The 26,898-nt window shown below is 35.3% G+C and overlaps 1 protein-coding gene across 32 annotated transcripts in view; it reads left to right on the forward strand.

Moving 5' to 3' along the window:
* Positions 1-24,485, forward strand: part of MAP2 (microtubule associated protein 2) — a 331,538-nt gene extending 307,053 nt beyond the window's left edge. For 17 of the 32 annotated variants that reach the window (XM_077154924.1, XM_077154920.1, XM_077154933.1 and 14 more), the window contains 6 exons: positions 353-497; positions 3,296-3,636; positions 14,881-14,973; positions 16,898-16,979; positions 20,323-20,435; positions 20,640-24,485. In XM_077154924.1, the coding sequence (XP_077011039.1) occupies positions 353-497; positions 3,296-3,636; positions 14,881-14,973; positions 16,898-16,979; positions 20,323-20,435; positions 20,640-20,855 (990 nt within the window). In that variant the 3' untranslated portion in view covers positions 20,856-24,485. The other 15 variants (XM_077154931.1, XM_077154937.1, XM_077154932.1 and 12 more) reach the window with 3 other exon arrangements.
* The last annotated feature ends 2,413 nt before the right edge of the window (positions 24,486-26,898 follow it).

Here is a 26,898-nt window from a genome sequence, read left to right on the forward strand (position 1 = left end):
TAGAGGTTAATGAATTTTCATGCCAATGATGACTTTTCAGTAAAATTATGGATTTTCTGAAAATTGCTTGAGTAAATTAATTTTATCATTGCTGTCATTTAGAATTTGAACTTCACAATCAATATTTGGAACTAATTCCAAAATAATGTATTTTCATAAAACCTTTGGGCAAATATGAACTCTTTTTAAGTTATGAAGTAAAAATGCTTGTGAGATTATGAAATTTAATAGGGTATATTAAAAGAAATTCGTCTGTCAGCTCAGAAACAAGCAAACAAACAAAAACCTATTAATCAGTCATATAATTAAAATAAAGATTCACAAGAGTCACTATCTTTTTTCCCCCAATCAGGACGGAGTTATTAAGAGCCCAGAAAAGCGTTCTTCTCTGCCAAGACCTTCCTCCATCCTCCCTCCTCGTCGTGGTGTATCAGGAGACAGAGATGAGAATACCTTCTCTCTCAACAGTTCCATCTCTTCAGCACGACGGACCACTAGTAGGTTTTATTTTGGTTTGGCTTCCCTTGTTAGCAATTTTTATTTTAAGTCCCATAAGTAGTGTTGAACTTATTATGTATTATCTTTTACATCTCTCATTAGAAACAGATCATAATTGTCCTAAGAATAGAGAAAATGGGTTTATATTGCCTACTATTCATTAAATGAGATTGTCATTTTTCTCTCATTTTAAAATTTAGAGCAATAAAGAGAGCTCTATCAATAGAGAAAAACAACAGTCAGGGATTTTTAAAATATGTATCAATATAAGCTTAAACCTTACTAGAATTCCAGGTTCTGAAATCTAACTGGAGAGTCAACAATCAAAACCTAGTATCCTCAGTTTAAGAATCTGTATTCCAATGTTGCTGTAAATGTAGCATGTTCTGCGCAGTAGCTTCCATTTCTTTTGACTGATGAACCATAATGTCCTGATTGGTAGTTACATTATAACAGTTTTTATAGAGAACATAAAATTGTTCCAATCATTATCCACTTAATATGGATAAGTGGGGTTGCTTAGGTCAGGTTGCTACTAATTCTATCTAGTAGAGCACAGATTCAAATTATTTTCCTAAGTATTTTCCTATTACAACAAAAATAGCAACTATTTACTGAGCACATATAGATGCTAAAGTCTTAAGACATAGCATTTCAATATAGTTAACAATGCTAACTAGGGCCCTAGCATTAAAATCCTCCTTCCTCTATTGATGAGAAAACTGACTTTAGAGAGGTTAACTTGTACAATGCTACACAACTCATAAGTGGTTAAATTTGATTCTCAGTACACCAATAGCTTCAAAACCTGAGACCTTAATGTCTTCTGTACATTTACCTGGAGAAAATACTACTAGAGAACTGCTCAGTAGAATGACTTGGAAATAGTTCTCTGTCATTTAGAAACATAACAGATGGTGAAAATCACTACCACTGTCACATAGTTGATTCACCATTTCTTTTTAAAAATGCTTAAAATAATTTACCCACTTCAGATGTGACTATTTTGCGTGACACAAACTATGTTTCATGTCTACAATGAAAGCATTTATTAAATATAGAGCAGTCATGTCCTATACCATTTAATTTCATACTTTCAATTATGTACTAGCAACACTTTGAAATCACTAAACCCTTTTAGCAAAGAATAGTATTTAAATAAACTAGCAGGAGGGCATTTAGAAGTCAGTAATTTTCACGAGAAAGACTACCTCCAAATAAGTAGAGTTGAAACTGGTCATTACCAATAACCCCAAGAATGATGAGACAACATAGGTCCCAAAGTTACCAAGCACTCCCCAAAGGAACACCTTGTATCATGCTTGCATTTATTGCTATGAATTACATTTTCTCCATAAATCTACATCTTCAAGCCACTCTGCTCTGCTTTTAAAAATGTATCTTTATGTAAATTGCTTTTAAAATTCTAAGCCAACTCTATTCCAACTTTTAACCTTACTAATGTTCATAAGCATATTGCTTTGTGTTATTTGGCAACAAACACAACTGATTCTTTGATAATCTAAAGACAAAGGGTTTATTTTAACACTAATAGCAATAGCTACAAGTATAAAAACAATTATAAAAGCAAGCAGTTTTCCTACATCGTCTCCCTATCATCTTACCTGCATACAGAGCTAGGAGACAGTTAAATATTAAGCAAGTAATTGCAGGGGGAATTTGAGTACTTTGAAAATGTGAATTCTCATAAGCTAAATATCATATCTGGATTAGAATTTAGCTACCACCTGGTCAAATGAGCCTCAACATCCTCATTTCTTAAGCAGAATAATAATAGTTGCCCTAACACATATGTTGTGTTATCAAATGAAAATGTATTCATAAAAGTGCTTTGAAATCTATACAGTACTATTCTTTTATTTATATCATCCACCCTTCAAGATAAGCTTTGAAATGACAATAAAAACTGCTTACATTCATAAAGATAATATGAGCACTATATAGTGTACAAAAATGAGGGGGGTGGAATAATAAAATGAGACTGAGATGAAGTTGAGGCAAAGGAACACATCTCAGGATATCCTGTATAATTGGCAGTGATGGATTATTGATTTGACTCCAACCTAGTGATGAAAGCAGAAGAGAAAACACAGTCAAGTAAAATATTTGCCATGCATATGTGGTTAAAACATCCCAGTTTCCAAGGAGAGAAATACAATTTTGGTATTAAGGGCTGAGAGAAATTTCCTTATGACAGGAACAATAGATAATATAGTAGAACAATATATGACATAGTGGATCAGCCTTCAACAAACACATTAGTACATCACATCACTACTCAGTATAAGCTGAAATACAATTCAATAAGTACCATTCTACACAGGCCAAAACTGAGTTATCTGGATACACAGGTTGATGTTGTGGGTCCATCTGGATCTCACAATGAATTTGCTGAATGAATGTCATTCGGGCAATCTTCAGTAAATATGAGTCCATATAGAACATTAAAAATAGACTCTTTCCAACTAAAGGCAGATCCATATGCCTTAACCATCGCACAAGTAGAAAATGTTTTTTGACACACTCATGTGAAGAGAATAACCCAGTTTTATCTTCACATTAACAGCAAATCCAGGTAAAGAAGAAGGTCACCAGGTTATGAATCTGAAGAAAGGCGGTTCTTACCTTTTTGAGGGTTATTGTGATAATTCATAAATGTTTCTAAATGTTTTAGAAATTAAATGCATTACGAGCTCTAACAATCTGTGGGAAGAAGGATGCCTTGAGGAGAACTTCCTAATGCTGTGGGTTGGGTTTTGTCTTGTTTCTAACACAGGGTCAGAGCCAATTCGTAGAGCAGGAAAAAGTGGTACCTCAACACCCACTACCCCTGGATCAACTGCCATCACTCCTGGCACTCCACCCAGCTATTCCTCACGCACACCAGGTACCCCTGGTACCCCTAGCTACCCCAGGACCCCTCACACACCAGGAACCCCCAAGTCTGCCATATTGGTGCCGAGTGAGAAGAAAGTGGCCATCATACGTACTCCTCCAAAATCTCCTGCTACTCCCAAGCAGCTGCGGCTTATTAATCAACCACTGCCAGACCTGAAGAATGTCAAGTCCAAAATCGGTTCAACAGACAACATCAAGTACCAGCCTAAAGGCGGGCAGGTAAGAATCACATGAAGACATATTTGTTACCATATGTAAAATCCCATTAATTAGGTTTTCTTTATATTGTGTATGAGGATTCTTAACTCTTACTTATATAAGAGTTTTTAAAATAAAGGGAAGGTGGATGTGTTGAAGAGTTGCTGGTTATGACATTATCTAAGTTTGGATATTATCCATGAGAATCATAGATCCATTTCAACCATGTCCATTCCTTCTGGTTATTATTTAATAAAAATTGACTAAACTGGGTAAGAGAATCATTCTGTCAGTGATTTCCTAACAGATCTTTGAATGTATCTCAATCACTTTGTGGATTTTAACTTAAGAGAGAGTAAATTTACATTTCTGATCTGAATTTGAGTCTTCCATCTAGAATAGAAAGGATCCTGGCTCCTAACTCATTTGACTATCTTTTAGTGTTTCCACTTTCATCTCCTTCCTTTTTCCCTAAGGATCTCATGACGTCTTCAGCCATTGCCCATGTTTCGTCCAAAATCAGAGCGTGATTCACCAAGTTTCTTCTTTGGCTGCTGTTACCTTAACATTGTAAACTGCAGCTATCCGTGTTGATAATAAATAGACAGCTCCATATGACTCTCATGAATAAAATTGTTGTCTTAAAACTTATATTTAAAGTAATTTTATTAAAGGGGTTATTTTTAAAGTTCTCCTCTTAACTCTTTAACTTTAGCTCCAGAGGAAACATTCACATCTTTTTCAATCAGGAGCCTTTGAGTTGTGCCTTGACCTCCTGATTCTTGCTTATGACTCCTTTCTTCTCACTCATATATTTAGACAAAGCAATTAGTCTGGAAAGAAGTAATACCCAATAATGTAGACATTACCCATGGGATAGATAATATTTTTTATCAATGAGGAAATAAAAGAACATACTCATCCTTGAAAGAAAGAAGAAAGCAAGAACTTCATTTGTACATGGGCACACTTGATAATGCTTTCTCAATATCCTAAGAAACCCTTTTTATTTTAACTTTAGCATTCTTTTTGTCAGACTTTTACTTGGCTCTTTTATTTTCCGCTGCTGATTTATGGTGTCCTACCTTGCATTTTCAACCAGGTTAAGAAGAGAGATCTTGCCAAAATGTAAAGCTATCAAGGACTCCTATTCACTGTTGAAACAAAAATTCACTGTTTCTTCTTCCTTCTTTGCAGTCACATTATGTTTCTGTTCAAGAATTCCCAACTATGTATGTTGTGTGTAATTGGGGGGGGATTGGAGGGAGCAAAGAGGGGGATTAATATGCCCTTTTCAGAACAGCTAAAACATTCTGTAATAATAATAATCATAGAAAGATGTTTTTCCATAAAAAGTTATTTAAAATATAAATTATTATAAACCCTTTTTAAGCCTCCCTCCCCCTCAAAAAAAACAAAGAATATCTAAATTCTATTATCATATATTAGAAAATCCAAATATCATATATTCTTGCATTCATCAGAGTTTTGTAAACTTCCAAAGGAAGGATATATATTTAGGTTCTGGGAGATATCCAGATGTCATATTATTTTTATATTTATATGTAGTTTAAAAGAGCAGTAGAATAAAATCAATTTAGTACCAATATGAAAGCTTATCATTTTAGTTTTTGGCAAGATTCCATTTAAAATAGACTAATTATTACATGTATTTTAAATTAACTCTCTTTTTATAAAATAAATATTATTTTCCTAGTATTCTTCTTATCTGTGTGGAGTTTCTCTACTTCCACTTATTTTTAGAATTCCAGGGGCATACAAATTAGCTCTAAAGTATTTTATTGAAACTAAAAAAATAATTTAATAAAAAGGGAAAAGTTATTGATATAATTTGCATGGACATTTAACAGTATATGATTTTATTCAAAGGATTTCTTCAAGTTATATACGTAAAAAGGTGATTTCAGCCTCAGCTTTGCAGGAATCTCTAAAGTTAAACCAGCTCAAAAAATATGAAAAATAAACTATTTTATTTTCTTCTTAATTGTATCAGGTTGTAAGTGTTTTGGGGTCTAATTTTAATTGATTTCTACCATATTTGATAAGTCATAAAATTAATGGAACAATGTGTTATTCTTTTGAGCTGAACTAAAACTGTGTTGTAATTATGGTAGTTAAGGAATAGTAAAGACATATGGTGCAAAAGTTACAGAAGACTAAAAATAGTATGAAAATCACAGTGTCATTTGAAGAAAATCTCTTCTTTCATCCTACAAGTATTAATCTGTAAAATTATCTTATCTCAGCATCAGATGACTTGGAGAAAATATACAACAGTAGAGTTGATGAAGTTATGAATTTCCTCATCAGTGTAAGAAACAAGATATTTGCCTTCTCTTTGGTGATAGATTATAAAATGCAATTAAATGTGAAGGGGAAATTAATGGGGAAGTTGAGATGTATTGCAGTTGAACTGTTCTTATAAGAAAAGCATATAATCACCGCATCATGCCATCCCTTTTAAACATTTCTTACAGTACATAGTCTTCTAAAGTAGGTACTGAGGAGTTAGTCTTCCCTACATGTTAAACTGGAAGTTTTGAATGGATTGCTCAAGTTCCTACTTTATAGAATGACTGAATCGGATTTTTATGTTAGATGTGCCAAAGACCCTAGTTGAGGATCTTTAAATGAATGCTGTTGGGGAAATTGAAGCCAAAGGCATGTTCCAAACTGCAAATTGATTACCCTAGGATATTCAAATGGACAGTTTCCAGCCCAGAATCTTTGAAAAGGACAGAAAAATAGCTAAACTATGTATAGGAGCCAAGTTTTATAATAGAGATATGTGATCTGTAGGTATTGACAAAATAGTAATACAGTTTTCATTAGTGAATATGATAATAAATTTGAAGATGTAACAATAATTCAATTTCATCTACACAGACTCTGTTGTACCATTTGGAGTAGTTAGATTGTATGTAAATGTTTGGATTTAAAATTTTTTTATTGTTTATTGAAGTTTATGAAGTCATTAAGAATCAAGAGGACAAATGTATAACAAAAACTGTATAGTCTTGGGAACTCAACAACTTCCCTCAATAAAGGAAAGCTTTATTATTTGCCCCCAATTTGAACATTAATTGCTCTTCCATATATATGGTTTTAATGCTTATGACTATTAACTTTTTTGTTTAAAGTCCAAGTTTCTGTTGTCAAAGAGGCTCAGTTTAGTGGCTCGGTTTAGTGAGATAAATCAATGCCTAATGGAACAGATAGGCTAGCTGAAGATACGAAGAGCTTTACAGAAAGCAATAAAGTTCATCTTTTCAGCTTAAACATAAATTCATTCTACTGGAAAGAGCAAGTACAGTCATGGAATTGCCCTAGTGAACTGGATTAATTTAACTCAAGGCATGGGAAAGATTATCTTATCAAGTATATTGATTTTAAACTTTCTCCTCAAAATACATAAAATCTAAATATTAGAAAAAATATAAGATTTACAAGAACAGAGCTGCTTGATTTAAGCAGAGGAAAATAAAAGAAAAGAAGCAATTTCTCTAAACCTGTAGCATTAAAAAATTAGGCAGCAACTCAATGATAGTGCTTTTTATCATTTCTATGGGTCAGGCATTTCATAGGTACTTTGATGTATATGGAATACTCCTACATGTTTTGATAAGAATTGGTTTCTTATTTCTTTCTCTACCAGCCTTATGAAGACCATTATCAAAAGCACCACTTTATGTAACCTTGTGATAGTTGAAAGTTATTGGTAAGGTGGTTTCAAGAGGTTTTTATTTACAGCTTATTGAATAAGGTGGTTTTATCTCTGCAAGGCCATGCCTGTAGATTTGATTGATTGCCTTATGAATCATGCACTTTTACTTTCATACATGTCCATAGGCAGACATTTTTAGGTCAGCTAAGCATCTTTGGGCAAGTCATCCTATTCCAAGAAAAGAACAATAGTCATCTTTTATATAAAAAACTTAATAGAATCTTGTCAACCTATTACCTTCCATGTCAGTGTTGCCCTAGCATCATATATATTTTTTTAAGATAAATCCATCAGAGCAAGCAATCTATATAATATGTCCTTAGAGTTTTTAGAGATAAAGCAATCTAATTTCTCTCCCCCAATTCTATGAATTCATAGAAGTAAGGAAATCAGAGTCTCAGATATTCATCTGGTTCTGATCCATCCATCTCAATTTCACAGAATAAGAAACAGAAGCCTTCACACTACATATACCTTGAATATATGCCTTCTAATATGCCCTCTGATAACATCTTTTCATGGATGAGCCAATGCTTCTCACCTCATTTGTAACTGAGTACATCATTGTATATTATTTTTTTAACATCTATCTTATTTAGCCATCTAGACTATATAGTCCATGAAATCAGAAACAAGGTCTATTTTGTCCTCAGCGTCCAGCTCATAGTAGGCACTCAATAAATATTTGCTGAATGAGTGTACATGCATTGCTTTTAGTGACATTCTTAAATCAGTGTGAATGTCTTACACCATTACAATTATTACCCAAAGAAACTTCCCATGTTTGAACTACAGTGGATTTCTTCTAAAAGAATATTGAACTGGGATTTAAAATCTGAATTCTTTGTCCAGCTCATCTATTTAGTTATTGTGTGACCTTAGAAACTGACAGCTCTGATCCTCGATTCCCTGTTTGTGGGACAAAAGCAACAAAATAATATTAGTTTTTATATATAGCATCATCTCATTGCACTGGACTATGAGGTCACTTTAAGTTCTCAAATCCATGGTTCTACTTAATAGGAGTTCTGATAGCATTTTTTTATTGGAGTTGGTCAAAAAGAGTAAAAAACACATTCGTGTGGGTACTATGATAGACTTCATGTGCTCGTGATAAAACTGTGTAAGATTAAAATAAAATAGAAAAGAATGCAGTGTTTCCAAAATGGAAGAAGAATGTAGCTGGGGAAGAAAAAGCATTAGAGAGGGAAGAGGAGGGAATGAAATGAATGAAAAGAAGAGTGAAATCTTTTCTGTATTTTCTTTTAAATTTGTAGGCATTATCCTAAAACATTTTTTGGTTTTTTAACCTGCTAATTTGAAAAACTTACTTTTCAATTTTATATTCAAGAAGAAATGAAATTAATTCTCAAGGCAATTAATGAATTATAGTGAAACAGATTTTTCCCATTGTACAAAATTATGAATGATACCACTGTGAAGGTCTACTGAGTGCTATTAACATACAGGCATGATTATAAACTATACAGACTAAAAGGGAGGGGTTAAAGCTCATTTAGATTTTCTTCTAGTTTACATATTCATCCTTTCATCAAACATTTCCTAAGACTGTGGGGTGGATACTACTGAATGACAATAAGACAGGATCTCTACAGCCTATGTAGAAAAGAGGCTTTTTTCTCTTCTCCACTTGTCTTACCCTAGTTTGTTGCCCTTATTTAATGTTAAGTTTTTTCCAGGCCATTTCTTCTCACGCCCTTAGGGCTACAAATAAGTAGTAAATAAGAGGAGTAATAAAATATCCCATGAGCTTTAAAATACTGTTAGTCAGCCCAGCATAAAGAAAAACAATTCATCGAAATAAATTTCACTACATTGACAAGGTTTTTTTACTTATTTCTTTGTTTTTATCAGAGTCATCATTATCAAAATGAAAGCTCCGTAAGATCAGGGACCCTGCCTTTATGCAGTAGAATCTTATAACTATACTTCAAGTGTATTTTGCAGTGTAATGAAAAGTTTGGAGCTAGGCTTTGTAAATATTATTTATTAATAACTGGAAAAAATATTACTTTGTGTTTACAGAGTTGAGACCTGTAGAGTTCCTTTTTGTTTGCTGTTCATTAACAAGCCAAGTAATGACAGCAAGCCTTGAATCTTAAGTTGTTTCAAACTGAACAAACTTTTTAAAACTAAGTTGATCCACTATCCTTCAGAATTTCTTAAAAATGAAACTAAACTTTTTATATCACTAAAAAAATGTGACATCACGAATTTATGGTATATGAGTTTGAGAAAACTCATCAACTGCTCGTTTTTGTAACTCTCAACTGTTGTGCTCATAACTTTCATCCAGCTTCCATTGAAAGACCATTTAAAAACATTTAGCAACAGGTTGAAGGACTAAACTCATTTATGTTCTTTCCACTGAAAAGTTCTTTCCATATTCTTCAGCTTTATGTGGCTCATTATCTATTCAATGTGGTTCTGTTTTCTGTGCTGGTCTAACCTGCTTAGGAAAATTGAGCTGACTCCCTAATGGGCCCTCCCAATTATTTATATCTTTTAGTTCCATGGAATTGTGTTTTGTTATAAACTATTGTTTATATTTAAATATGTATTGAAATATATTTATTGTTTGTATTTTATATAGAGAGTTCTGAAGTAACTACTGGGCATGGTAAGCAGGATTGATTAAAATTCTGAATGTACTCCTGAATGCATATAACCAGAGTTGAATCTTTGAAGAGCATCATCTGTGCCAGAGAACTTTCAGCTTCAAGAATACCTGATGTAATAAAACAATAGTATTTTTTTGTTTTTTTATCTACTCTAAAAATGTCAGGGTTTTCGAGTGTAGATAAATAGTTTTCATTCAAATTTATTGTTATGGAATGGGAAATGCATTTGACAGAGACCAAAAAGTATTTTTTTTTGTAATGCAAGAGCAAAGGAGGATTTCATTTTAAGGACTTGAGTGAAATGATGCAAACCATAGAAGCCAAACCCTTGAAATGTAGAGGGGAAGTTAGTTGAGTGTCACTGTCCACTGCCCTTTCTCAAGAGGATTCTAGGGCAGCCTCAGGTGGAGGAAGAAAGAAATGATGCTATAGCTGAGGTTCATATCTAGAGGGTGCTTGAAGGGTTTAGCACAAGATTGAGAGAGAGCTGAGAATAGAATCCACACCTTTGGATTTTCATTTACTCTCTATACCTCTCTACCTTAAGCTAGCATATGGGCTCTTTGATAAAGAAAGCAGAATTAGTGTGTGGTAGTTAGAGTCAGGTGTCATCCTTGTCAGGTGAAGGTGCCTAGTTCAGTTGCTGTGGACATGAGCCAATGGCATGTGAACCTCATCTGTTGGTGATTACATCTGCAGTTGGCTAGGAGGTGTGCCTGCTACAAGGAATGATGTTTGATTTAATTGGCTGGATGCTTAAATGAGAGCGCTCAAAGTAGCACAGCCTAAGCAGCTCAGCATATCTCATCTCAGCCCTTGCAGCTCGGCCCAGGTCTTTGGAGATGCAGAAAGGAATCACCCTGGGGAAGTTTTTGGAACCCAGAGGCCTGGAGAGAAGGCCAGCAGAGATCGCCCTGTGCCTTCCCATGTAAGAAAGAACCTCAGTTGAAAGTTAGCTGCCTTTTCTCTGAAGAACTATACACTTTTAACTAAATAAATCCCCTTTTGTTAAAAGCCAACCCATCTCTGGTGTGTTGCATTCTGGCAGCGAGCAAACTAGAACACAGTGTAAATTTTTTTTTTTAAAGTCAAAATCTCATTGCTTAACAAATTCAAGTTGACATTGGGATGAATTCCTCTGGTTTAAAAATTGTTTTCCTACGTATCATAAGTTAGGATTGTATTTACTTTGTTTTCCATATTTCATATTTGTAACTAATCTCTAGTAAGAGAGATATGTTCTTGCCTTCAGGCATATCCTGCATTTGTCTTCCTATCCTAACCTGGAATGACCCTATTTTGGGAAAGAATTGTTCATTTCTCTAAATAAGTATTTAAACTCATATGCAGAGAGATTACAGTGGCAGATCATTTCAATTGAAGCAACATGATAGACGCTAACAGGAATATCTAAAAAGAAACTACAGTGTTCTTTGCTGGCCTGGTGAAAGAATAGGTACCATTAGTTAAAAGTAAAATAAAATAATTTTCTGACTAATTCTTCAATTATGTGAACTATAATTTATAATTCTCCATGTTCATATGATCCATATGTGAATGAAAAGGCAGCTATTTGGGGAAGTCAGTTACCAGTGTTTGCATAAAACTCTTGAGACTGAAATCCTATTTTGCGGCCTCCTACTGGAGATATTAATTAGGCTCAGCCTTGAAGGACAATATACTCTTACTGGTTACACTTGAAATGAGGACATTCCAGGAAAAAAAGGTAATAACATAATGAAAACACAAAGATGAACTTCAAAATGTAAAGAAGGTCTTTAAAGTATAGAATGTAACCCAATCTGGGCAAAATGTAAACTATATAAAGAATAACAAAAAGAAGGCTGAAAAGTAGGATTGCTGTGAACCCTGGTTTCCTGGATTCAGTCAACAAGAAATTGGGAGTTGAGTGGGGAGTTTTGGGGTGAGGGGGTGGGGAGCGGATTTTGAAGAGTGCAAACTTTAGCAAGAAGAACCAGTTGTCTGGTAAAAGACCTTTCACTTCTACATGAGGTATTCAGAAGAAAAGACTGGCACGCACTTTCAAATTTCCACATTTTGTAAGGCAAGTAAAAAAATTTCATAGGAAAATTTTGAAAAAGATTATAATGTAGCTTGGAAATAATCCTGGGTAATGATTAGTCAAGTATTTTTTCCTCCATTTCATTGTTAAGGAAAATTTGTTCATTTGTCATATAGAAGTTTGTTAATTTTTTTTTCTAGACAGTCTAAGATGTTAAAAGAATTCACCTTTGATATAGGCTTTTAAAATAAAAGTTCAGTGAAAATTCCTTCCTAAGAAAATTAGTCTTTATTCAGGTCCATCCATAGAGGCCAGAGAGGTAAAACTCAAAGCTTTAACAAAAAAACTAATCTAGGATAAAGCCTTATCACTCACAGCAGGATATTTTTATTTTTCTATTTTTTTTTATGTTTTTATTCTAGTAGTATTTTTCCATTTTATGAAATGTTTCCTATGGACTGCTGTTATTTGTGGAACTAACTTTAAGGTATCAATTATTTGTAAATGACCCTAAAGATCTTTGTGGGAAGTCATTTATAATTTTGCTAGGCATAAATTTATGTCAGATGGACTAGGTAGGTGCTCAAGTGCAAGTCATCGAGACAGAGCATAAATCTGAGTGAGCAAGGAAATACCCACTCCCCAAAGTGGTTTTGTTTTTCTCTACTCAACCATCAAGCAGGTGGTGAATAGGGGTGTTCAAGGGCCATTTATAATTATCCTACTGTACTTTGCTTCATTTTAGACAAAAACATTATACTATGAAGCTATTTGCTAATATGTAAATTTGTAAAAAGACCTCTAAATGCATATCAGAGGTCTGTTTTACATTGTGGGGGTGAGCAGAAACAGGTTGAGAAAAGTCTACCATTGAAAATGGCCAGCTAGTGGTTTCACTAGAAAATTCCACGAGTCTCTAGAAAATGTGGGAAACATCTAGAGAACTCAACTTTTTAAGTTCTGGAATTTAAGATTCTAGATCATCTCTGACTAATGCAGGCTATGTGACTGCATTAGAATTGAACAGTTTGTTTTGGAAATTAAAAAAAAAAAGCCAAACAGTTGATTAAATGTTAAACTGAATTGGGAATTTCCACTTTGCAATGAATGCATCACATTTAACCTTTAATTTTAATCACTTGGTTTTGAGTCACTTGATTGGTACTCTAATGATCTCTGAATTAAAATCTATAGACAAAATATCTAAGCCTGTATACCTCCATGGATTAGTAAAAGAGTTCAGATAAATTCTGTTTCATGGCCAAAATAGTGGCATCTTCATGGAAAATTAAAGCATTATTAGGAATAATAAATCAAAATTAGTTGCTTTCTGAAAATAATTTACTTATAAGGTTTGAAATATAATGGTCATTATTGGCTTAAAACTGTCTGCATCTAAAACTCCTGCAGTAAAACTACACTTATTATTTGATTGAGACTCTCTGATATTTCCCTTTTTAAATTGGAATTTTTGTTATGCCCTAAAGAATATGTCAATAATCATGTCTTCTGAATTCAAATTCCAAGTGACCTTCCCTTGAGTCACTGATGAGCACTATCAGTGATATTTCCCTGTAAGGGATAAGCTTTCTTGTCAGTATTAGGCAGGCACTAGGATTCAAGCTCTGTCTAGTTTAAAGTTATACAGGAGTCTTAATTTCCCAGTGCCTGCCCATGCAAAAGAAAGAAAAAAACATATAGGAGTTAACATTCTTCTGAATTTTTCATTCCTTTTTGCAAATACCAAGAGATGCAATCCCATTCTTAAAGATAGCTGTATATCTGGAAAAAATGTCTTTATTTTTTTTGATATGAGGATAAGCTATCCTCTCATGCATTCAAAACATGATTTCTCTTTAACTGTTAGGAGAAAAGCATAGAAAAGTAAAGCAACCAGCCAACTAAAAACAGCCTCCTTTTCTCCATACTTCCATTGCTTACGTGTTCTCCAAAACGTGCAAGTTTCAAAGAACACATGAAAGAAGTCAACAAAGTTAGTAATGACTTTTCAGATATGGATTTGTTGTCTTTTTAAAGATGAATGACCTCCTGAAAATAGAAGTAAGATACTTAACCTCAAAATCTTCAGGACACAAGCAAAACCTGGATCCAGTGCAAGTCACCTAACTAATGGACCTTGTTTATCTTGCCTCTAAAAGCAGAAGGAATACTTCCACACTGACCATACAAGGGTAATGGCTGCTCAGGAGCAACTGCCAGAGAGGAGCCTTCAGAAGCCCTCTGGGCTAAACCTGCAAGGGAATCATAAAGCTCTTACAACTAAGCAAGCCCAGAACTTTGCTGTTCACCCATCTGGGAAACTAAGGAGTCTTCCCCTGGATGAATGAGAACCCGGGCCTGTAGTATTCAGCCAGACCAGATGTGGGCCTCACTTTTGCTATGTGGACTAATAGAAAAGTCACGTCAAATGTATGAGGTGATTTGTGGGTTTGAGGAGTGGGCTGGGGTGCGGTGCAGAGAAGTCCTGGACTGAACGCTGTAGGATCTTCCATATAGTGAACCCTACTCCCAGTGTTGCCCCCTACATTGGAGACCTCCCCATCACAGATGATCCAAGTTATATTTTTCATATCCCTCTAGTTGTTTCCGGATAACAACTGTCTATAGCTGGGATACCTAAGGCTCTCAGCATTTGGTCTTGGAGGTGCAAGAGAAGGGGAGCTTATATTTAAGTGACAGACCTGCTCTTAAGTGGCAATATTAATTTCTTTCTCCTAAATGAATATATAGGTGGAACAGAGTCTGGAATCTCTTTGGTGCTACCCATTCTGATTCCCTATACCCAGCATATGGAAAGAAAAATGCACAGTGAAGTTACCTTCAATTCCTTTTAGGTTAGGATTTTAAACAAGAAGACTGATTTTAGCAAGGTTCAGTCCAGATGTGGTTCCAAGGATAACATCAAACATTCTGCTGGGGGCGGAAATGTAAGTAAAAGCTTCTAATAGAAAGCTGTCCTGATTGTATGGAACCACCTACACAGCCAGTATCCTGCTTCCTTTCTTGCCTCACTCCCCCTTCTCACTGCTGTTCCACATGCCAACCTGATCTGGCGGCCTGTCAGCCTTGCATTTTCAGTAATGGGCTTCCCATCCTTCCATGTACAGTCATCAGTGAGTTTCTCACTTTGAGCTGGGAAAGAAAATCTATATGTTGTGCACCATGGTTTTCAGAGGGATGGCAAATCCACTTCATTTGCCAGTTTAATTTGGTAGTCTTTTGCTTCAAGTTTTTTCCTCTTGTCTCTGCTACAAAAATCAGCTGGGCACACACTTCTGTAGCTCCATTTACCTTTGAGGCAAAAATTAATATAACTGAAAATACCCAAAATATTTAATATCACTCTCCAGTGCTTCATGCTTCATGAGTCAGGGTATCATTTGGAATAATACAAAACTGATGAAGCATGGTTCATCTATAATTCAAAATGAAAGAATTCAAGTCCCAGTATAAATTCGTCTTAATGGGATTTTTTCTTTCTCATCCATTTAGTGGAAATAATATCCTTTGAGAGGAAGGGAAAGATGTGGTTGAGACAAAATTGAAATGGTCAGGCAAACTCAAGCTAAAGTAAAGTTGGTTCTTCATAAAATATGAATAGAAGAAGATGAACCAGGCTAACTCTGTTCTACAGATCTTGCCACCTAAACTTCAGGTTTTAGTAACATGATTCAAATAATTTACAGAATATCAAATCCAAAATCCCCTCTATACTAACTCTTGCTCCTGACTTGGGCAGAGAAGGAGTTAAACAGTGAAGTTAGTGAGACAAGTAAGACCCCTCTACCAGGAGCTATCTCCTGATACTTGAATCAGCTCCACTGAACATAAAAATTCCATCATCATTAAGTCCACAGTATTTTTGCTGAGCTCCTTGAAGAACACTGAGCTAAGCTTTAAGGTCAAGATTTACACTGATGGTTGCCCTCCTCTCTGTCTCCCTGACAGTAAGTCCATGTGATATTCTTACAGAGGCATTCTCAGTTCACATAAATAAATTGAGAGTATCAGAAAATGGACCTGCAGGTACTGTTGGTCAAAAAACCTAAGTGAAAAAGGATATATCAGGATAAAGATCTCAAAATAAGTTGGGGAGCTTCCAATAAACTTTGGACTATTCGAAAGTTTAAGAATAATCTCAGCTTTCCTCTGTAGAAGACTCACTAGTTGAAATATGCGGGTTCCTTGACCCTATTCCCAGAGTGTCTGATTCAGTAATTCCTGTGTACTTCTGATGCAGATGGACAATGGACGACACATCAAAAAGCACTTTTTCAAATATTGAGAAAGGAAATATTTTCAATAAAACACAAAGAAAAAAAACATTGCTATCATTTTACTTCAGTGTAGGCAAGAAAAATCCTAGTTAACCAAGAAATCACAGCATTTTAGGAAAGCTCCGTTATAACTTTGTTCTTCTTGTACCTTAAAACAGTGTTGGCTTCTTGTATCTATGAGCAATGTGGGTTGCTTTTAGATAAAAATTGCTTTTTATGAAATAATTCATCTCTTCTTGGCTCTGTGCTTATGGAAACGTTTAGCATGGTATGCTTAATTCTCTTGAGTGGAAGCTTGCTGTATTAATTCAAGTGTTTCTGTCCTTTGTGGCAAGATCTGTTTTCTACTAATGAGCTCTTCTATTTCAGGATTTTCTTTCACTTGGGTACTTGGGTACTTCTTTCCAATTCAATCATATGGGAGATTGTTTTCCTATGTGTGCGCATGTACTTCAGTTTGGGTTTCTGGATATGTTCTTATGTGCGTGACTTTGGGTGTGCTTCTACACTGTATGAGTTTGATGGATTGTCCATGTCTAAATTATTTTAATCATGTTTAATTTGGCCCACACAGGTACAAATTGTTACCAAGAAGATAGACTTAAGCCATGTCACGTCAAAATGTGGCTCTCTGAAGAACATCCGTCACAGACCAGGTAAATAAATAATTTTTAGAAGTTTGAGAAATACTCAGTTGGATTCAGAAAATTGACTAGCCATCTTTTTATTGTGGAATAATTGGGAGGATTTCACAATCCTGATATTTTTTCCTTTTATTAATAGAAACATGGCGAGGCATCTTCATTTGGACAGGTGAACCCAATTACCATGTATGAGCTTTATGTCATAGAACAGGTTAAAAATTAAAAGGCATAGAAGATGAGTTTATCTCTATATATTCAATATATCTGTTGGAGTTCTTTTGAAATATATACTCTATAAAATACCTGTAGTCATATATTCACACATAATAACATTGGTTAAAAGCAGCACTCATGAAACTGCCCTTCTGCAGTACATTAAACAAAGATTGTGCTTAAGCAAAGTGGAGCCATTTTAATTATCTGATGAATTTCTCAGATCCTTTATTAAGTCAGTTAAGCATTATAAATCCTCAGTAGAATGCAAAATTTTTCCAATTTATTGTTCCATGGACCCTTCTGTTTTCTCAGGGTATCTCATGGATACTAGTAGCTCCAAAACAGAATATATATTTATGCCTGCTGGAGTTTTTCTCTTCTTTAAAATGGAATGCTAACATACTATGATAATCAGTTTTTCTGATTATTATATATTTTTGCTTAATTCTACCTCTGTAGACATATAATAATGATAAATTATCAAATTTGTAATTTTCTTAAGGATGTTTTGAAACAATTTATAAATCTCATTGAATTATAGGACAAGAGGAAAGTAATGGTTTTAACTATCTATACTTGACTATTAATGTATAGATGATTGTGTCAAATGTTATCAGAAACAAAATATTAAAGCAATTGACCAGTAAGATTTCTGGTCAGGAGAAGATTATTAGGAAGAATTTATTAGCTGAAAAACAAAGGTGGGCTAGGATAACTTTCAAAATTGATGGATGCATTGGAAACATGTCTGGAAACCAGGCTCCACTTCAGATAAAGAGTATTCAAAGAACAAGATGAAGAGGCAGGAACTGCATGTTTGGGAACTCCCTCACTTGTGTCAGAATTGCTTACAGTAGAATTAGCTTGTCTGTTATTCATATGGCCAGCAGAGACATGGTCCCACACTGTATAATTTCACAATTCCCCTCTCTGTAACTCAAGCTTCTTTATACTTGGTTGACTTTTCATTGCCAAGTCAACAGCATGACTGAAGTATTTGGCATTACAGCTTATTTTCTTCCAGAATCCAAAAGAAAACACTGGTCTCTTTAATTTCAATAATAAAATATACAGTCAAAGGTACATAAGGATTGGATGTACAGAAAAATGTTATGTACCCAAGGAAGCATTCTGTGTGTGATTTACTGGTCATAAAAGACCATTATCATGGACGCACACCTATTTCTAAATCTAACTTTTACTCTGTAATAACTGAATAAAATTACTAAATTCATAAAGAAGCACAATGCTCCAAGAAAATGGCAAGCTTTTCACAAAGTTATCTCCGAAACTTAAAACTGATATGAAATAGCCAAAGAAAAAACAAAAGAAACAGCCCTAACACTTGGGGGCACAAATTGGAATATTCACTCTTCTAACTTCACTTTAGGACATATGAAGCTTGATAAAGATTATGATCTTTCACAATTATTGGTCCTTGTGGATGCCAGAATTCTTTAGAACCAAAAGGCATAGTTCTCTGAATTCAAATGTGCTTTGCTGACAGTTACATGAGAATATCTAGTAGGACTGCAACAAAAACGGCCTTTTCAAACTTCCTTTTCTGAATATATTTTGGGCCAATATTATATTGTTATATTTTCTTTCTCAAATGATAGTTTAACAAAAATTTAACAGTTGTTTTGACATAACTTATAATCAGAAAAGAAAGCTTGAGAACATATTGAGGCTACCAAAAAAAAGTAAAACCCCAAGAAATTTGACCTCATCTAGTTGGAAACCTAACATCTTCCAACCACTAATCAAGATAAGTATGTTTTCTGAGTCATTATGAATCATACCAATCCCATCACAGTCATAAACTGAGACCCACTTGGCCAGGTTAAATATTAGAAGAACAACACTCTCTGCAACAAGCATATTTTGTGGGGCTAACAACTAAATATCTCCTATAAGTATGAATTAAATGACACCATGCACATCCCGAGCCTTCAGGAGAATAAATGGATATTTCTTCAAAATGTAATCCCATAGAACCATATAACTTCAAGATACCCTGACCAGGCAGTTGAGTGTTTATATAAATATCTAGGTGTTGTATGGGAAAAATACCACAAAGCTTAAGAGACCTGTCAAGACTGAACAGATCTCGTTCTTTGCTCTGCAGAGATACATAAGCATTGAGAATCTAACATTGCAAAGTCTTTCCCATGTTTCTGTAAAGTCCCTTAGGTTTTTTTTTTCCCAAATCAAAATCCCAATAATGATGTAATATAAAGGTCAGATTAATGCCTATGGCCATAACCAATAGATGATGAAAGTGAAAGCTAATCTCTAAGGTCAAAGACATCAGCAGGCATTCAGGAGTGGTCAGGTACGAGCTGAAGGACAACAAAACCCACCCAGTATAAAACTCCCGGCATTTGGAACCCTGAGCAAGGCACATTGTACCCTCATCAATCAGGAGATCCTTGAGTTTCAGACATTTGGCAAGATGGCCTGGCTATAACCCTGTCTCAATGTTATCACATCAAAGTCAGTGTCGTATTGTACCAATGGCATCTATACAAGAAAAGGATCTCCTAAGATTCTCTTCCTAACACTCCATATGTTAATTAAAATGAAAGGCTCTCAAGGCTAGTTATAAACAACTTAGCTCCTGATTCTAGTTTAGTCAGCCAAGCTATTGGCTTTGAAAGTTACAAATGAACATATTGCCTTAATCTGTACCATTTCTAGCCAAAATCTTTGAATAAATGACCTGTTACAGAATACAGAACAGTCTCACTTCAATTTAATTTGCTCCCTTAGGCAAAAGAGACTAAATGTTCCAAGTTTTAGAAAGAATGAAACAGGATATTTTCATTGTGTCATTTTCAGAGTTGTTGTTATAATAAGAAAAACTCCTTATGACTTCTTATGATGGATGTGGATAAAGGAGAATGGATTAATATATAAAGCCACCCAAAAGATGGTTTTTCCCATTATCTTGAATGGGATGGGCATAATGTATAGACTAGAAAGTCTAAGTCCTTTCAGATCTATGGCCAGAGGGATAATAGAGTTAGTTAAGTCTGTGGTTTGCTATGACACATCTACTATAATCATTTTTGAGAAATTATCACCACAAATATAAGATTTATTTTGTCAAGGTATAAAAGCATATTTACTCTCATAGGTGGTGGGCGTGTGAAAATTGAGAGTGTAAAACTGGATTTCAAAGAAAAGGCCCAAGCCAAAGTTGGTTCACTTGACAATGCTCATCATGTACCTGGAGGTGGTAATGTCAAGGTAAGAAACAAGGTCATGAACTAATCTTGTCATTTCTCTGAATCCTTCTAAAATATTCTTCATCAAAATGGGGTCTCAGATTAAGTACATGGACAAGTAGGAAATGGGATGGCAGCGCTGAACATCAGCTCTGGGATATACAGAAAGGGCTAGGGGCTAGTTAAGATGCTTGAATTAACAAATACTGATGCTTGTCTTGAACAGATTGACAGCCAAAAGTTGAACTTCAGGGAGCATGCTAAGGCCCGTGTAGATCACGGAGCTGAGATCATTACCCAGTCTCCAGGCAGATCCAGTGTGGCATCACCCCGACGACTCAGCAACGTCTCCTCTTCTGGAAGCATCAACCTGCTTGAATCCCCTCAGCTTGCCACTTTAGCTGAGGATGTCACTGCTGCACTGGCTAAGCAGGGCTTGTGAATATTTCTCATTTAGCATTGAAATAATAATATTTAGGCATGAGCTCTTGGCAGGAGTGGGCTCTGAGCAGGTGTTATATTCATTCTTTGCAAACCATAAAATAATCTCATACCCCAAACTGTAGCAATTGTTACAATTTTATAAAAAAAAATGAATAGTATATGCAGAAATTGACCTAATGTGCATTTGCAAACTGGAAGACACTGGCTTTACTTGGGTACAATTGGACAATTATTTTTGCTCTGCTCTGTTTTGCATGGAGTATTATGATTTTACCAATTGCATTTTTACCTTTCATGTGCCTGAAGGCTATCCACTACATCTGAAGGGCCTTGTGAAAATCCAAGCTGCTCTTTTCACTGTTCTGTTTATGGGTGAAAAGATCAAAGCTGCTCATTATAACTTATTACAGGTTAAATTAAATCAAGGAAGCTGATTGCAGAAAAGGAAGAGCATGGAAGAAATAACAAGTTTTTTAGTGTTATTTTGTATAAATGGGAAGAAAGATTCAATTAAGTTATTAACATTTGGGACCTGGATAATTATATCAGAGTATAAGTGAATCCAATAAGTTATTTAACTAATTAAAAAATAGTTACAAAGCATTTGAGCTGTGGTTAAGGAAGTGGTGTAAAAGTGCATCTCTTAGGAATGAAGCACTTTCATTACTATAGGCTTATGTCTGATTAGAATATCAGTTGATCGGCTAGATTTGTGTCCACAGTACCAGTTTCATACCCCCTTTCCATCTGTTTGATACAGTATTATAGATATAAATATATATATATATTTCTCTGTGGCCATTTGTGATACTTCCTCATATACTTGAATATTATACTTCTTTATTCACAGTATCTGTGTCTCCTGCACCCTTCGGTGTTTCAATTTTAGGTACGTGAAAGTAGATGTTAGCAGGGTTCTTTCCCTATGTAAAAAAAAAGTGACATTAAAAAAACAAAAAGTTTTAGCATGAAGTTGCTTTCCGTAACAACTCAAAGCCGTAACCCTATTTTAGTGCCAGATACAAGTCTTTCCCGTGATGCTAGAAAATTTTATTTTTCTTTGTTTCACCATGACATTTGTGGGGGTGGGTCCAGTTATACATAAAAGGGTCTACAGCGTGTTGGTTTATGACTATGAATTCCTTTCATTTTGAATCATGGAATAGTTTGGGTTTGTATTACTATAATCATTTGTGAAACAGCCTTCTTAATATTTCTTTATTTTTTTCATTTGCTAAAGTTGAAAATCACAGTGGGAATTCAGGACATTTTATCTTATTCTTCAATAAGTAGCTGTTTATTAAGTTCTCTGATAGTTGTTAGCTTCCAAAGTGAAGGTCCCTAAATCACAAAGAAAAAAATATAGCATTTTGAGAAGCTGTGAGATGTAGATATCTAAATCAACTTTTTCATAGCTCTAACATTGCACTTTTTAAAGCAACACAGTATGGATTGGTATTTATTTGCTAGTCGACAATACTGTTTGACCTTATATACAGTCTAGAAATCATAAATCAGTTAATTCCTTTCAAAGGTTATTCACCGTAAGACTTATGCGTAGGTAATGACATAGTCAATGGCCTGAATAGGACAATGAACTGCCAGGCTAGATGGAAGTTTTTTAGTATTTTGTCTGTTCTTTTCTTGCTCACGGCAGGTAGACTAGATCTCAATAGTTCAAGGTAGGCAAATGGTCAGGCAGGTGTTTGATCCTTTTGAGCTGAATCAATTCCCACATTTAAAGGACAAAATGATGAACATGGACTAAGGCACCAAGGAAGTATGGGAGCATCAAAGACAAAAAATCAGGGATGCAGAAACTGGGAGATACATGGAGATGCCATTTTGTGACTCATTGGATTGTACAACCAATGTGACTGCCACAAGAGAGCCCTCATTCAAACCCACACCATTCATTCTCAACTATGAGGTTTTACACAGGCAAACACGTCAAACTATTTATAAATGAGTTATTTTATATGATAATCCTACTGAGTAGGTCTTCAGACAAGTCTGTTTTCTGCCTTGTAATTGCTATGAGGTTTGATTTGAGTAACCCAATAAATTTCTTCATCAGCTTCCCTTGAAATGCACCAGAAAATAGAATAGTTGTGCGGAGACTTAAAGTATTTCCCTACATGTTTTGATAGTGTTAGATGGTCATTAAGGTTCTGTGGAAAGAAGTTAACAGCTGATTAGAACAGGTTTAACCTGTGAATCAAGTTTGTTTTTTTTAACCTGGTTTAAATTTTCTGTAAAAGTTAAGACATGAACTCACTGTAGATTTTAAAACACAGTTTCTAACAAATCATGTCCAGAAGCAAGTTTACATAAGGTACTAAGTTATTAGATCAGGCATTAAAACAAATGTTTATGTCTAATCACAGCAAAGTTATTGTAATGAATAAATGCCCTAGCTTTATATGAAATTGTGATTCTTCATACATTTAACAAAAAGAAACTGATTATTTACCCAGGTTAAAAAGAAAAAAAAAGCATAGGCTAAATGTCTTCTTATGGGTATAAGGGGTAGAGCCCATCTTGCCTTCACTCTCAAGATAACGACTCAAATTAAGCTTTTTGAACACCACTCTTGTGGGGATACACATACGCTGATCTAGAAATTAAAGCTTCATAGTTCCAATTCTAGATCTACTAATGCCAGGTTCTCTCTGGTTTTTGCCTTTGAAAACCTGTTTAATGATAAATAAGTAATCCAGAGTTATGAAGAGTTAAAAGGCCAACTTCTTCAATGAACTCACTCTCTCTGGGTCACCTGCTACTGAGAATTGAGTACCTTACCATAATGCAGGAAAGATCTGGGTTCGTGATGAATTTCACAGGCCATGTTCATTTAGGAACCAACTCTCTCTGGATTCACCTGCTGAGTTCCAGCAGGGTAAAGGGCCAAAGTCCCACCCATAAGAAAGAAACCTGTGTAACACCAGATAGGTATGTCTGAATAAGGCTGAAAAGAGAAAGTTGTTAAATGGAACAATGTACTTACTGATCGTAGAGGGCCTTCTCCACACAGTCACACATGACTAGATCAGGCAGAGGGTCATCAGCCAAAATATAACATCATATCAGTGCTATTGGAGAAATAATCTGAATGTGGTTGACTTTGACGTAACTGAAATTATTGTTTTTCTATTGTTCATGCCACAAAAAAAGGAGGAAAAGAAACTATTCATGGTCTGAGTAGCAAAAATAAATTCATGACTATGAAGGCAAATTCTAGGTGTTCCTTCAAAGACTGATGTATGAAAATCAGTGTTGGTGTTTGCATTTTTACACCTAGGAATTTCAGCCTGGATGTGTAGATTGAGGCCAAGTCCCTCTGCAATTATTTTCAAATTTGGAAAATATCAATCATAAAAATCCACTTCAACTTTAGCAAAAAGAAAAAAATCAACAAAAAGTATACTCTGTATGCTGGGATTCCAAAGTTCCAACAAACCGCTACAAATCTATGGGGGGTTTCTTTCTTCTGATAATTCTAGAGCCTGTTACAATAGAAAGGCATTTCTTCAATGGCTGGTTGTAGTTAGTTCATGTTTTTCAATCAAATTTGCAAATGTATTTGTTGCTGTATAGTGATTGTTTTGCAAAATAAAATTGCTTGTCACCCAACTGCTAGTCTTACATTGTTTCTTCTTTTCTGAAGATAGAGGTAGAGAGAATAAGGGCACTGCTTGATCCAACAACAAAAAAAAATTGGGAAGGAAGGTGACTAATATCTTTTAAATTCCTACTATATGTCAGGACCTCCACTAGGTGATTTTATGAGCTCCACTAATAAATAGGAAATTTGTTTTGTATCATTACTATATTAGCAGGAGGCTAACATTGCAAGTGTTGATTGGGTTTCCAAATTTGGATTGGAAAATCCACATCAAATGGTATTAAGCACTGAGGGAAATGTATTGGCTCAAGTGACACTAGACAGGAATATCTGCCTCAGGCATGACTGGATCCAGGCACTCTAAAGATGTCACCAGGAACCTTTTTCTAACTCTTAGTTCTGCTTCCTTTGTGTTGTTTCATACTCAAGCAGGCACTTCTTTTATGATGGTCACCAGAAGTCAGGTTTCACAATCTACCATAGAAAGCCTCTTTTCCAATAGCCTGGATCCAGGGCCTGAAAATCATTGAACTGATTGGTCACCTGCCCACTGATACTAAATGCCCAGGCATGAGTCACATACCCAACTCTATCACAATGGATGGGGTAGTGGGAGAGTAAAGAAATAGCCTCATCTGTGCTACATGAACTAATAGTGGGGAAGAAATGTCTCCTCCAAAGTAACGTTAGCCTGCTACTGCAGAAGAGGGAGGAATTGCTGCTGCTCAGACCATAAAAGCATGTGCCCACTACATCCACACACCCTATTCTCTATCTCTACTCATCCTCTATCTTCTTGCTAAGTAAACTGTGCTCAGGCATCACCTGGAAACATATCAGAAATGCAAATTCTCAGACCCCATTCCAGACCTTCTTATGACATTCCTCTAGGTGGTTCACCACACTGAAGTTTGAGGAACACTACAGCTCAGCCAGTCCTTGTCAATGCACTTGAGGAGAAAAAAGCTCCAGTGCAGCCTGAAACGTAAAAATCATTCCTAAGGTTTTCTGGCACATCACCAATTCTGATGTCAGTTGAAATGGCAGGCTCTGTGACTGGTAGAAGAAATACTTTTGTGTTGGAGACCTCAAATCATACCAGCTTGACTAAAACCTGCTTCTCTCTACAAAGGCATTATCACATCTCATTTGGTCTTCCTTTCCTAATAATGCATATTTGGCACAATACAGCCAAAATCATTAGGATTTCTCCTTAATAATATTTTTTAAATTAGCACCCATATTGTCTCTTAAGAAAGAATTTCAACCGCAAGGAATTGAGACATTTATTTGTCCAGTAGCATGAATAACAATTCTTGATTTTCTTTTGTATTAATACAGAAAAGAAGGATTTACTTGCCTTGAGAAAAGGCAAGTACCTCAAATAAAATACAGAATGACAGGATAACACTCTACATAGCTTACAAGAAAAAAAAAGTTCTTCTCTATGATTTTGTACTTTCTTGTAGAATTGTGACCCAAATAACTCAGGACTTCAGTATTGTCCCTGTCAAAAGAACACAGTCCAGCAACCTAAAATTATTTCAAGACACTAAATCCTTCACTGTTTTTTCCTGAGCATGATGAGGAAGCATAATAGGCACACTCCTCAAGGCCCTCTTTTTCTCTCGTGCTTTTCCGCCACAAATACACCACAGCTGCTTCCACTTCTCCTCCATCTAATTCCCTTCAAATCTCCCCTAGGTCTATACTTCAGTTGAGGAAATAGATCTGTGGCACAGATGTGCTTATTTGGCCTGAACATTCTTTTCACGTGCAAGATATTTCTTGCATACACACACACGGACACATGTGCACACAATTCTAGATTTGGCTATTCTTTTGAAAAGTTGAAAAATTTGGCAACACCAGTCCTGCGTTCTCTCGTGGTAATAATCCGTAGGCACCTCGGCAGTGGGATTTTGTACCCTCCGTTGGCCATACGTCCACTGTGCCTATTATTCTCCCAGCCCATTTCATTCACTTTTATGCATTACTGTGGGTATTAGACTACATAGTTTTAGAGTTTGTAAGCCCTGATCTAGACAAACTTTCCTTTTTTCTCCCCCCACCCCCAATTTTTTCCTGATTCTTTGAAACAATAACCCAAAAGAACAAGCCTTCATCCTACAGTGGGGGAAGGAAAAAGTCAGGTTGGGTAGGTAAGCCCCAAATCCTCAGAGTGACAGGGAAATCGGGAACACCAATGTGTTAACAAATTTTCCTCCATAGAAACTTGGAATTTTCATCCCCATATAAACATATCTAAAACTTTACTACACTACACACCAATACTTATTAAATCGGAAAAAAAGAAAAATGCGATGGAGATGGATTCCTTGTTTTTCCACTTTATCATAAATAAAGATCTCGTTGTTAAGTGGGAAATGACAAAAACTATCATCTTACTCAATAG

Source organism: Tamandua tetradactyla, chromosome 3 (genome assembly GCF_023851605.1).
Source record: "Tamandua tetradactyla isolate mTamTet1 chromosome 3, mTamTet1.pri, whole genome shotgun sequence".
Taxonomy (NCBI): Eukaryota; Metazoa; Chordata; class Mammalia; order Pilosa; family Myrmecophagidae; genus Tamandua; species Tamandua tetradactyla.